Source organism: Dendrobates tinctorius, unplaced genomic scaffold, assembly GCF_039654945.1.
Source record: "Dendrobates tinctorius isolate UK_male_01 unplaced genomic scaffold, ASM3965494v1 ptg000152l, whole genome shotgun sequence".
Classification (NCBI taxonomy): Eukaryota; Metazoa; Chordata; class Amphibia; order Anura; family Dendrobatidae; genus Dendrobates; species Dendrobates tinctorius.
Window position 1 is genome coordinate 6,543,736 of NW_027361819.1, and position 12,252 is coordinate 6,555,987.

Sequence of the window (12,252 nt, forward strand, 5' to 3'; positions counted from 1 at the left end):
CCTCAGTATTGAGCACACCCAATTGCCCTGACCAAAGTTGCCCTTACGACAGTCGCCTTGATGACATCTGACCTGGCGACATCCACCCTTCAGGACTGCCGGCTATGTGCTTGAAGCAGTGTTGTGCCGCCACAATCCCTCCCCCATGCTTCTGTCCTTGGTGACTTCCACATGGCGCTCTCTCTTTTTTTGGTTGTCTTTCCTTAAAGTGACAGTATACAGTTTAGAGAAGTTATTGGGTAAGTTATAGTCAGTGTGAGATGCTTGATGAGGTCGGGCCCTGGTCAGAGAACCCCCCCATCATGGCTTGGTTCGTCTATGCTTCACATATAAGACACTGATTTGTAATGGAGATGTAACAAACAATGGTGTCCGGTGTCCATATTGACCGCTAGGACTAGGAGAGCTCTTGTGCCCCGTTCCTGTAGGATCTTGGACAAGGTTGGATATATCGGGGTGAACTATGTTATGACCTGACCATCTTTCTACTTCTGTTTCCCTCTCTCCAGGGTGACTCTGGTGGCCCCTTGGTGTGTTCGGAGAAAGGACAATGGTTTTTGGCCGGGTTGGTGAGTTGGGGAGATGGATGTGGCCTGGTGAATCGTCCTGGCGTCTACACCAAAGTGACTTTCCATATAGACTGGATTAAGATGAACGCTCCAGACTCAGAAGAGAATACTTTGGATGTTACCTTCACCGACGTGGTCAATAAAGATGCTTATCTGTACTCCACGAGCACGAGCGTGACCACGGGCCTGACCACGGGCCTGACCACCAGCCGAGCTACAAGCCTCCTCTGTATGTTTCCGCTCCTGTCTTTCCTGGCCTCACTTTTCATATAATGCTAAGGGAAAGTGGAGCGCTGTCCAAGAGCCAAGAAGCAAAGACCACCCCACCCCACCCCAGCAATGATCCCAGCCAGTCACATATTACAGGGAATCTAACAGATGAATACTTTTATAGAATTATTTTTTTGAATTTCTCTTTTTCTTACTCATAGGATATTATATTAAGAGAAGCTGATATCTCGGCAGTTTTCCTTCTCGTCACTGAAAGTCATATTAGGCTGATAATTTGTTCTGTGCTCATCTCAGGCATCACGTGAGCACAATACTCACTATAATGATGGTAACAGATCACCTCCTCTTCCTCCCTGCACAGGACGCATACCATGCCTCCTACCGTCTCCCATAGAAGTCATTCAGTGATGTCACAGGTCACTTCTTTCCACTCTTTGATTAATAACATCGCCCTGATAAGTGATCACCCACAGCAATCCACCATAGACGGCAGTGTTACAGCTCACCTCCTCCCCCTCCTTGTAGAATGACTTTTCCCCAGGTGACAAAGCATGCTCACAATACTTTTCTATAGAAGTCAATAGGTGATAGTCAAAGCACTCCTCCTCTATGTATAATGACCTCTGCACTGATCACAGACTATGCCTACAACATTTTCCTCCTCTCCCTTTGGTAGGATGAGTTTTGCACAGGTCATAGAGCATGCCCACAATGCTGTCCCATTGAAGTAAATGGACAAAACTCCCCTTCTCCCACCTCTCTGCACAGAGATATCACAAAGCATGTCCACAACACTCTCCCATGGAGGTCAGTGAATATTTCAGAACTGCTGTTGTCTGTGGCCCCGTGCCATGAATGCTGATGACCGCAGCTCACTCCTGCTTTACATGTTAGCTACAATCTGTCCCAATAAAGGTTAGATGAATGGTTTCATTTACCCTTATATATTGGCCTCTTTATTGAAGGGATAATTACTAGAGCTACAAATGCTCGATATCCTCCAACAATCTCAGAGAAGATACCTTCATGGCCCATATACACGTTGGACTGTCAGCTCATCCTGATATTTTCAGCTCCGGACAACTAATATGTATGGGGCCTGTCAGAACAACAGTTAGGGCTGTAGCAAAGCCAGGAAGGACTGGGTTAAATCCTAGCACTGCAGCTCTTGATTAGAGGCACCTGACTAGCTTTGACTAAGAGCTAGGACCTAGGTTCACTACAGGTGTCAGTGCTGGATGCTGAGCAGAATCGAGCTTGCTGCTGGCGAGTGACCAGCCAAAATGTGAACTATAGCTGAGAAAGAGAAGTGCCAGGGTCTCTCTCTAGAGAGATGAAAAGAAAACAAATCACTGTTGGAAAAACAGTGGTGCACAAGTAGGATAACCAAATCCATCAACTGTAATGCAGAAACACTTGGCACTCGTTTAGGTGCGTTCAAAGGAAATGCATTAAGCGTAGCAAATCCAGAAAAACAAGAGACATTTCGGTCAACACAAGACCTTCAAAAATACAAAAAATTTGTAAAGGAAAATACAGAAAGAACACCATAAATCAATTTGGTCATTGAATCCAAGAACAAACAATAATTTTACAAAACATCATCTGTGCATGAGGAAAGATAGGAGGACGATCCCAAATCAGCATTATTCAAAATAAGGAAAAAGAGAATTAGTAGTGGAAAAAAGTGTCCTGAGTGCCCATCAGTATTGAGTACCCGCTGGTACTCAGGGATTTTTCTACCTTATTTTGAATGAATCACATTAGAAACAGTTGAAACCAAAAGTTTCCATCCACTATATATAAAGACCCATTTCATGTTTTTCTCATTATCTGACATGAAATCAGACTAAAACTTTCCCATTTTAGGCCAATAAGGATTACCATAATTATTAATATTTGCCAAATGCCAGAATAATGAGAGAGAGAATGTTTTAGGGCATTTTTATTACTGCAAAGTCAGAAGTTTCCCTCCATTTCATTGGTATTTGGTACCATTGCGCTTACACTGAATGACTTGGGTTAGATGTTTGGGATCTCCTTCCACAAGCTTCTCACAATAGTTGGTCGGAATTTGGGCCCGTTCCTCCTGACAACACTGGTGCAATTGATCCCGGTTTGTAGGTCACGTTGCTCGCACCGGCCTTTTCAGCTTTGCCCATAAATTTTCTCTAGGATTGAGATCAGGGCTTTGTAATGGCTGCTCCACAACATTGACTTTGTTATCCTGAAGCCGCCTTGTTACCATTTTGGCAGTATGCTTCAGGTCATTGTCCATTTGGAAGACCCATTTCTGACCAAGCTTTAACTTCCTGGCTGATGACTTGAGATGTTGCTTCAGTATTGCCACATAATCTTTTCTCATGATGCCATCTATTTTGTGACGTGCACCAGTCCCTCCTGCAGGAAAACAACCCGACAGCATGATGCTGCCTCCCCCATGTTTCACAGTTGGGATGGTATTCTTAGGCTTCCAAGCTTCTCCCTTTTTCCTTCAAATGTAACGATGGTCATTATGCCCAAAAAGTTCAATTTTCATTTCATCAGACCACAGAACATGTCTCCAACAATTTAAGTCTTTGTTCCTGTGTGCATTTGCAAACATTAATCTATTTTTTTTAATGTTTCTTTTGGAGTAATGGCTTCTTCCTGGCAGAGAGGCCTTTCAGCCCATGTTGATACAGTATTCGTTTCACTGTGGATATTGACACAATCTTACCAGCTTCCGCCATCATCTTCACAAGGTCTTTTGCTTTTGTCCTTGGGTCGATATGCACATGTCAGACCAAAGCTCATTCATCTCTGGGACACAGAACCCGTCTCCTTCCTGAGCGGTATGATGGTTGGACATTCCCATCTTGTTTGTACTTGTGTATAATTGTTTGTACAGATGAACGAGGCGCCTTCAGGTATCTTGAAATTGTACCCAAGGATGAGCCAGACTTGTGCAAGTCCACGATTCTCTTCCTGATATCTTCAGACTTTCCCATGATGCTACACAAAGAAGCAGTGTGTTTCAGGTGTGCATTAACATACTCAGATGTTGCCAGAAGCTTCAAAAACAGGTGACATCATCATATGGGCCGTCCACAATTGTGTAAAGACAGAGTAATTTCAGTGTATGGAAACGTCTGACCTTGCAGTAATAAAAATGCCTTAAAACATTCTCTGTCATTATTCTGGCATTTGGCAAATGTTAATAGTTATGGTAATCCTAATTATCCTAAAACCGGAAAGGTGTATTCTGATTTCATGTCAGATATTGAGAAAAGCATGAAATGTGTCTGTATATATAGTGGATGGAAACTTCTGGTTTCAGCTGTATATGCTGATTTGGAAACGTCCTCCTATCTTTCTTCATGCACCGCTGATGCTTTTTAAAATTGTTTGTTCTTGCATTCAATGACAGAATTGATTTATTTTGTTGTTTCTGCTTTTTACTTTATTTTACAGTGTTTTGTATTTTTGTTAACAGACTGATGAAGGTCTTGTATTGACCTAATAGTCTCTTATTTTTCTGGATTTACTACTCATAATAAATTTCCCTTTCCCACACCTACACAAGTGCCAAGTGTTTCTACATTACATCTCTCTGAATAGAGACTGCACGGGTCAGATAGGAAAGCTGAGCAGTCTGTGTGTTGGAGCTGCAGAGTAACATGTTGGAGCTGCAGCCTGTTCAGTGTGATCTCTGCTGAACACTTCTGTTTGGCGCTGGAGACCGCTGAAGCTCGTTCTGAAGGTGATACTGGGGGGATCGGCCTCTTCTGTACGAAGTTTGTTCCTGGAGAAAGGACTGTTGGGGTGAGCTTCACTGGCACATATGAGCTCCTGATGAACTGATTATTTACTGTGATACCTTTGTGACCAGAAGAGCCTGTTTTGGTTTGGATTTCTTTGGAATCTTATGTAAACAATAAAACTGCACCTGTTTGGATCAAACCTCATCACTTTTGTGAACGCTGCCTAATGCCTACCTGAGAGGTGAATCCCTACAGGGCACATATGGAGCAAGCTCTATTTTTGCCTCTCAGCTGAGCCATCATGGCGCCCTCTGGTGGATACAATTGTGGCCACTTGTTTGGATTGATCAGGGCATGGCATTTTACAAAGGTCTGTCCCTGTGGACGTTTTTTGCACATCATTGCACTTTTATTGCTATTCTCCTTTACTGCAGCTATTATGTATTGCTCCTGTCCAGTAAAATAAAAGACACCAATCTGAAAGCCTCCTCATATTTTGTCTATAGCAGCTTATCGTGATACATATAAATGAAGGGTTAAAACCAAGAAGCCTAATCCTTGCTACACAGGTAATCCTGATAATGGAAACCCTTTCTCCATGTTCTGACCTCCGGCTGAGCTCGTTCCTATACTCCTACTAGTAAGAGCTTGGGAACGTCCACAGCATCAGGTCAAATACTCGCAGGTTCTTGGACAGCTGGCAGGTCTGCAATACGAGGACCGGTATGAGCAGACGCCATCTATAGAATAGAATAGAATCGTAGAGTTGGAAGGGACCTCCTGGGCCATCTGGTCCAACCCCCTGCTCAAAGCAGGATTCGCTAAATCATCCCAGTCAGATGTCTGTCCAGCCTCTGTTTGAAGACTTCCATTGAAGGAGAACTCACCACTTCTCGTGGCAGCCTGTTCCACTCATTGATCACTCTAACTGTCAAAAAGTTTTTTCTAATATCAAATCTGTGTCTCCTCCCATTCAGTTTCATCCCATTGCTTCTAGTCTTTCCTTGTGCAAATGAGAATAAAGTTGATCCTTCTACAATGTGACAGCCCTTTAGATATTTGTAGACAGCTATTAAGTCTCCTCTCAGTCTTCTCTTTTGCAAACTAAACATTCCCAAATCCTGCAACCTTTCCTCAAGACAGGGTTTGCAGACCGGTCACCATTCTGGTCGCTCTTTTCTGAACTTGCTCCAGTTTGTTGATGTCTTTTTTAAAATGTGGCGCCCAAAACTGGACACAGTATTCCAGATGAGGTCTGACCAAAGAGGAGTAGAGGGAAATAATGACTTCACGTGATCTAGACTGTATGCTTCTGTTAATACATCCTAGAATTGCATTTGCCTTTTTTGCTGCTGCATCACACTGTTGACTCATATTCAGTCTGTGATCTATTAGTATACCCAAGTCTTTTTCACATGTGCTGTCACTTAGCCCTATTCCTCCCATTCTGTATATGCTTTTTTCATTTTTATTGCCCAGATGTAGTACTTTGCATTTCTCCCTGTTAAAAACCATTCTGTTAGTTGCTGCCCACTTCTCCAGTTTATTTAAATCTTTTTGAATCCTCTCTCTCTCTTCTCTAGTATTAGCTATCCCTCCTAGCTTTGTGTCATCAGCAAATTTAATCAGTTTACCCTCAGTTCCTTCATCTAAATCGTTGATAAAGATGTTGAACAATACAGGGCCCAGGGCAGAGCCCTGTGGTACCCCACTTGAGACATTCTTCCAACTGGATGTGCAGCCATTTACGACCACTCTTTGGGTCCGATCACTAAGCCAGTTATGAATCCACCTAACAGTTGCCTTGTCCATTCCATACTTAGTCATTTTTTCAATAAGGATTGTATGAGAGACTTTGTCAAATGCTTTGCTGAAGTCAAGATATACTATATCTACAGCATTTCCTTGATCCACCCAATCAGTGATCCACCCAATCAGTATAGGGTCCCTGACTTTCAGGAGTAGAGGGAAGCAGAGCAAGCTAGGCATAGAGTTTGGGTTAAGGTGTATGGTTATAGGGTTAGAGTTATGGTGATTAGGGTTCCCAAGTCCTGACCCCTATTCTATGGAATATGGGCTATTGTGGTTATAGGTCAATCAAAAAATCTTAAATTCAGTCTAGTTTCTGATCATCATTACATTTTTTCCCTGGTAGACCAACATATTCTACCACTTTGGAGACCACTCAACTGAAGGTGGTTGTAACTGAATTGACTGAGACGATCTTCCCACAAATTGAGTTTTCCTCCAACATTGAGTGCCTCTGCCTCGCTTGTACTTAGCAGTGCAGGGGACCTAATTCTTCCCCACTGATTTATGTAGGTCATCGTGGTGGCATCTCCTGCCAGGACTGATAGAGAAGACCTAGGAGACCACCTCCAGTTCTTTGGTGTTGGAGAACACAACAGGATTCCAAAGACCTTGAATTTTCTCAACATTGTCACCCACATCCTTGAATTGATCAATACTCTGAACTCCCCACTGACCAGGAATGTTTTTTTCTGCCATGCATTAGATGGATCCAGCAGTGAACGTGATCATTGGGATAACCTGAAGGTCTCGATTAGGGAGGTCTTCCATCCCTTCCATCCCTTTTGGATTCCCAGTTACAAATGCTGGAGATGCCTTTTGGCTCAAGAGACATTGCTAATTGTAACCAAGATTAGGTCCATGAGTGTCATGTGGAAACTCTTCTGGGTTCCTACTGATTTTATATTCATACTAGAAGGAGAATAGTTCTTGGTGTCTTCTTCAATTGACTACAATCAGGTTGGAAATCTTTGGTGTTACAAAAATCCATCATAGAGAGGATAGATGGTTTCTAGCTCGGATCTCATGTCTTCATAGGGCATCATTGACATCTCAGCCAATCATCTAGGTGCCGCACAATGACAGTTCTCTCTAGATGACCACTGGTCAACATTTTAGGACCAGTTTTGAGCAGAAACTAGTTATGGTATTAATCCCAAATGGAAGAACCTAAAACTGGAAGCATCAAATATTTCACCTCCTGCCGGATGGATAATTGTAAGAATTCTCTGTGGGCCACTAAGTCTTACAGAAAGCCACTTCTGAGGTCCCGAGAAACCATCAGTAGCAGGATTAATCTTCTTAAGACCTTCCCTTCAATTCTACAAGATGGAAAGTTGTAGACTCTCGAATACTGATATTTGATAGTAACATTGCCAACCCCGGCGGTCCTGCAGGAGGTGGAGCTACCTCTCATCAACTCCTCCGCATGTGACCATATGTTCAAAGACATCTACAACATCACTTCCTCCATCGCCATTGTGCAAGATGACATGATCTGCGCTGGCTACAGTGAGGGCAGGAAGGATGGCTGCCAGGTGGGCACACGCGAAATTCAGCCATATTACAACTTGCTTGATATATGCAGGAGATTCTCACTAAATTAGAGATAGAAATGAATTTATTTCAGTTCTTCAATACAAAACATGAATCTCCTCTATTCTATAGAGTCATTACACACAGAGGGATCTATCTCACGGGTTTATTTCTGGTGATGTTGATGATTATGGCTTACAGCCAATGAAAACCCAAAAGTCATTATCTCAGTAAATTAGAATAATTAACAATAAACCCCTGTAAAGGCTCCTAAGTGTTTATAAAGGTCTCTTAGTCTGCTTCAGTAGCTCCGCAATCATGGGGAAGACTGCTGACTGACAGATGTCCAGAAGGCTGTCACTGACACCCTCCACAAGGAGGGGAAGCCACAGAAGGTCATTGCTAAAGAAGCCGGCTGTTCACAGAGTGCTGGATCCAAGAATATTAATGGAAAGTGGAGTGGAAGGAAAAAGTGTGGTAGAAAAGGGTGCACAAGCAACCGGGATAACCGCAGCCTGGAAAGGATTGTTAGGAAAAGGCCATTCAGTAATGTGGGGGAGATTCACAAGGAGTGGACTGCTGCTGGAGTCATTGCTTCACACCACACACAGACGTGTCCAGGACATGGGCTACAAGTGTCACATTCCTTGTGTCACCCACTCATGACCAATAGACAACGCCAGAAGTGTCTTACCTGGGCCAAGGAGAAGAAGAACCGGACTATTGTCAGTGGTCCCAGAGTCTGGAGGAAGAGTGGAGGCCACAATCCAAGCTGCTGGAGGTCTAGTGTGAAGTATCCACCATCAGTGATGGTTTGGGGAGCCATGTCATTTGCTGGTGTAGGTCCACTGTGTTTTATCAAGACCAAAGTCAGTGCAGCCGTCTACCAGGACATGTTAGAGCACTTCATGCTTCCCTTTGCCGACAAGCTTTATGGAGATGGAAATGTCATTCTCCAGCAGAACTTGGCCCCTGTCCACACGGCCAAAAGTACCAATACCTGGTGTAAAAGCAGCAGTATCACTGGGCTTGATTGGCAGCAAAGTCGCTTGACCTTAACCCCATAGAGAATCTATGGAGTATTGTCAAGAGGAAGATGAGAGACACCAGACCCAACAATGCAGACGAGCTGAAGGCTGCTATCAAAGCAACCTGGGCTTCCATAACCCCTCAGCAGTGCCACAGGCTGATCGCCTCCATGCCACGCCGCATTGATGCAGTAATTGATGCAGAAGGAGCCCGACCCAGTACTGAGGGCATTTACTCATCATACATTTCAGTAGGACAACATGTCGGATTTCACAATCATTTTTCCAGCTGGTGTTATAAAGTATTCTAATTTACTGAGATAATGACTTTTGGGTTCTCATTGGCTGTAAGCCATAATCATCATCATTACCAGAAATAAACCCCTGACATAGATCCCTCTGTGTGTAATGACTTATTGTATTGAAGAACTGGAATAAATTCACTTTTTGATGATATTCTAATTCTGTGAGAAGCTCCTGTAATATCTGCACAGTCCTAAAGCTCTGAGACTGACACAATTAGATTTTCACATTTCGTGTCTTTAATGTTTTTTGCTCTTTTAGTCGCTGGTTCTATGGTTACTGACGGACAATTATAAATATTCTGTAGGTTATTACATTTTATTGATAAATCTATGAAGTTTCTTTGCGTCAATATTCCCAGCGCTGCCCCTAATTATCCAGAATTCTGCCCTTCTCTTGGCAGCTGGATATTGGCTTCTGGGCAGATTCTGACTGATGGCCTCCCGTTCTTGTCTCATCGGAGCTCGAAGTCATGACAATTTCTGTTTTTTTTTTGTCGCTTTTTGAGAATTGACCGCAGGTTTTGAAAGGGACTAAGATCTGGGGGGTTTCCGGCCTGGGCCCAAAATGTCACAATGTGCGGGGGGCTTCTCATCCATGGAGGGGGTCATCACAATGTGTGGGGGCTTCTCATCCATGGAGGGGATCACTCACAATGTGCGGGGGTTTCTCATCCATGGAGGGGATCACTCACAATGTACGGGGGCTTCTCATCCATGGAGGGGGTCACACAGAATGTACGGGGGCTTCTCATCCATGGAGGGGATCACTCACAATGTGTGGGGGCTTCTCATCCATGGAGGGGATCACTCACAATGTGTGGAGGCTTCTCATCCATGGAGGGGATCACTCACAATGTGTGGAGGCTTCTCATCCATGGAGGGGGTCACTCACAATGTGTGGAGGCTTCTCATCCATGGAGGGGGTCATCACAATGTGTGCGGGCTTCTCATCCATGGAGGGGATCACTCACAATGTGTGGGGGCTTCTCATCCATGGAGGGGATCACTCACAATGTGTGGAGGCTTCTCATCCATGGAGGGGATCACTCACAATGTGTGGAGGCTTCTCATCCATGGAGGGGATCACTCACAATGTGCGGGGGCTTCTCATCCATGGAGGGGGTCATCACAATGTGTGGGGGCTTCTCATCCATGGAGGGGATCACTCACAATGTGCGGGGGCTTCTCATCCATGGAGGGGATCACTCACAATGTGTGGGGGCTTCTCATCCATGGAGGGGATCACTCACAATGTATGGGGGCTTCTCATCCATGGAGGGGATCACTCACAATGTGCGGGGGCTTCTCATCCATGGAGGGGGTCACACACAATGTACGGGGGCTTCTCATCCATGGAGGGGATCACTCACAATGTGTGGGGGCTTCTCATCCATGGAGGGGATCACTCACAATGTGTGGAGGCTTCTCATCCATGGAGGGGGTCACTCACAATGTATGGAGGCTTCTCATCCATGGAGGGGATCACTCACAATGTGTGGAGGCTTCTCATCCATGGAGGGGATCACTCACAATGTGTGGAGGCTTCTCATCCATGGAGGGGATCACTCACAATGTGTGGAGGCTTCTCATCCATGGAGGGGATCACTCACAATGTGTGGAGGCTTCTCATCCATGGAGGGGATCACTCACAATGTGTGGAGGCTTCTCATCTATGGAGGGGGTCACTCACAATGTGTGGGGGCTTCTCATCCATGGAGGGGATCACTCACAATGTGCGGGGGCTTCTCATCCATGGAGTGGTCACACACAATGTGCGGGGGCTTCTCATTCATGGAGGGGATCACTCACAATGTGTGGAGGCTTCTCATCCATGGAGGGGGTCATCACAATGTGTGGGGGCTTCTCATCCATGGAGGGGATCACTCACAATGTGTGGGGGCTTCTCATCCATGGAGGGGATCACTCACAATGTGTGGAGGCTTCTCATCCATGGAGGGGATCACTCACAATGTGTGGGGGCTTCTCATCCATGGAGGGGATCACTCACAATGTGTGGGGGCTTCTCATCTATGGAGGGGGTCACTCACAATGTGTGGGGGCTTCTCATCCATGGAGGGGATCACTCACAATGGGCGGGGGCTTCTCATCCATGGAGTGGTCACACACAATGTGCGGGGGCTTCTCATCCATGGAGGGGATCACTCACAATGTGTGGGGGCTTCTCATCCATGGAGGGGCTCACTCACAATGTGCGGGGGCTTCTCATCCATGGAGCGAATCACTCACAATGTGTGGGGGCTTCTCATCCATGGAGGGGATCACTCACAATGTGTGGGGGCTTCTCATCCATGGAGGGGGTCACTGACAATGTGTGGGGGCTTCTCATCCATGGACGGGGTCACTCACAATGTGCGGGGGCTTCTCATCCATGGAGGTGATCACTCACAATGTGTGGAGTCTTCTCATCCATGGAGGGAGTCACTCACAATGTGTGGGGGCTTCTCATCCATGGAGGGGGTCACTCACAATGTGCGGGGGCTACTCATTCATGGAGGGGATCACTCACAATGTGCGGGGGCTTCTCATCCATGGAGGGAATAACTCACAATGTGCGCGGGCTTCTCATGCATGGAGGGGGTCACTCACAATGTGCGGGGGCTTCTCATCCATGGAGGGGATCACTCTCAATGTGGGGGGCCTCTCCTCCATGGAGGGGATCACTCACAATGTGCGGGGGCCTCTCCTCCATGGAGGGGATCTCTCACAATGTGCGGGGGCCTCTCATCCATGGAGGGAATAACTCACAATGTGCGCGGGCTTCTCATGCATGGAGGGGGTCACTCACAATGTGCGGGGGCTTCTCATCCATGGAGGGGATCACTCACAATGTGCGGGGGCCTCTCCTCCATGGAGGGGATCTCTCACAATGTGTGGGGGCTTCTCATCCATGGAGAGAATAACTCACAATGTGTGGGGGCTTCTCATCCATGGAGGGGGTCACTCACAATGTGCGGGGGCTTCTCATGCATGGAGGGGGTCACTCACAGTGATATCTAAGACCATGGAGTAT

The 12,252-nt window shown here is 45.7% G+C and overlaps 1 protein-coding gene across 1 annotated transcript in view; it reads left to right on the plus strand.

Moving 5' to 3' along the window:
* LOC141050643 (transmembrane protease serine 9-like) overlaps positions 1-12,252 on the plus strand; it is an 81,226-nt gene that overhangs the window by 43,847 nt on the left and 25,127 nt on the right. The window contains exons 7-8 of the mRNA XM_073547229.1: positions 510-833; positions 1,001-1,101. Of these exons, the coding sequence (XP_073403330.1) occupies positions 510-833; positions 1,001-1,101 (425 nt within the window). The remainder of the gene's footprint in view (positions 1-509; positions 834-1,000; positions 1,102-12,252) is intronic.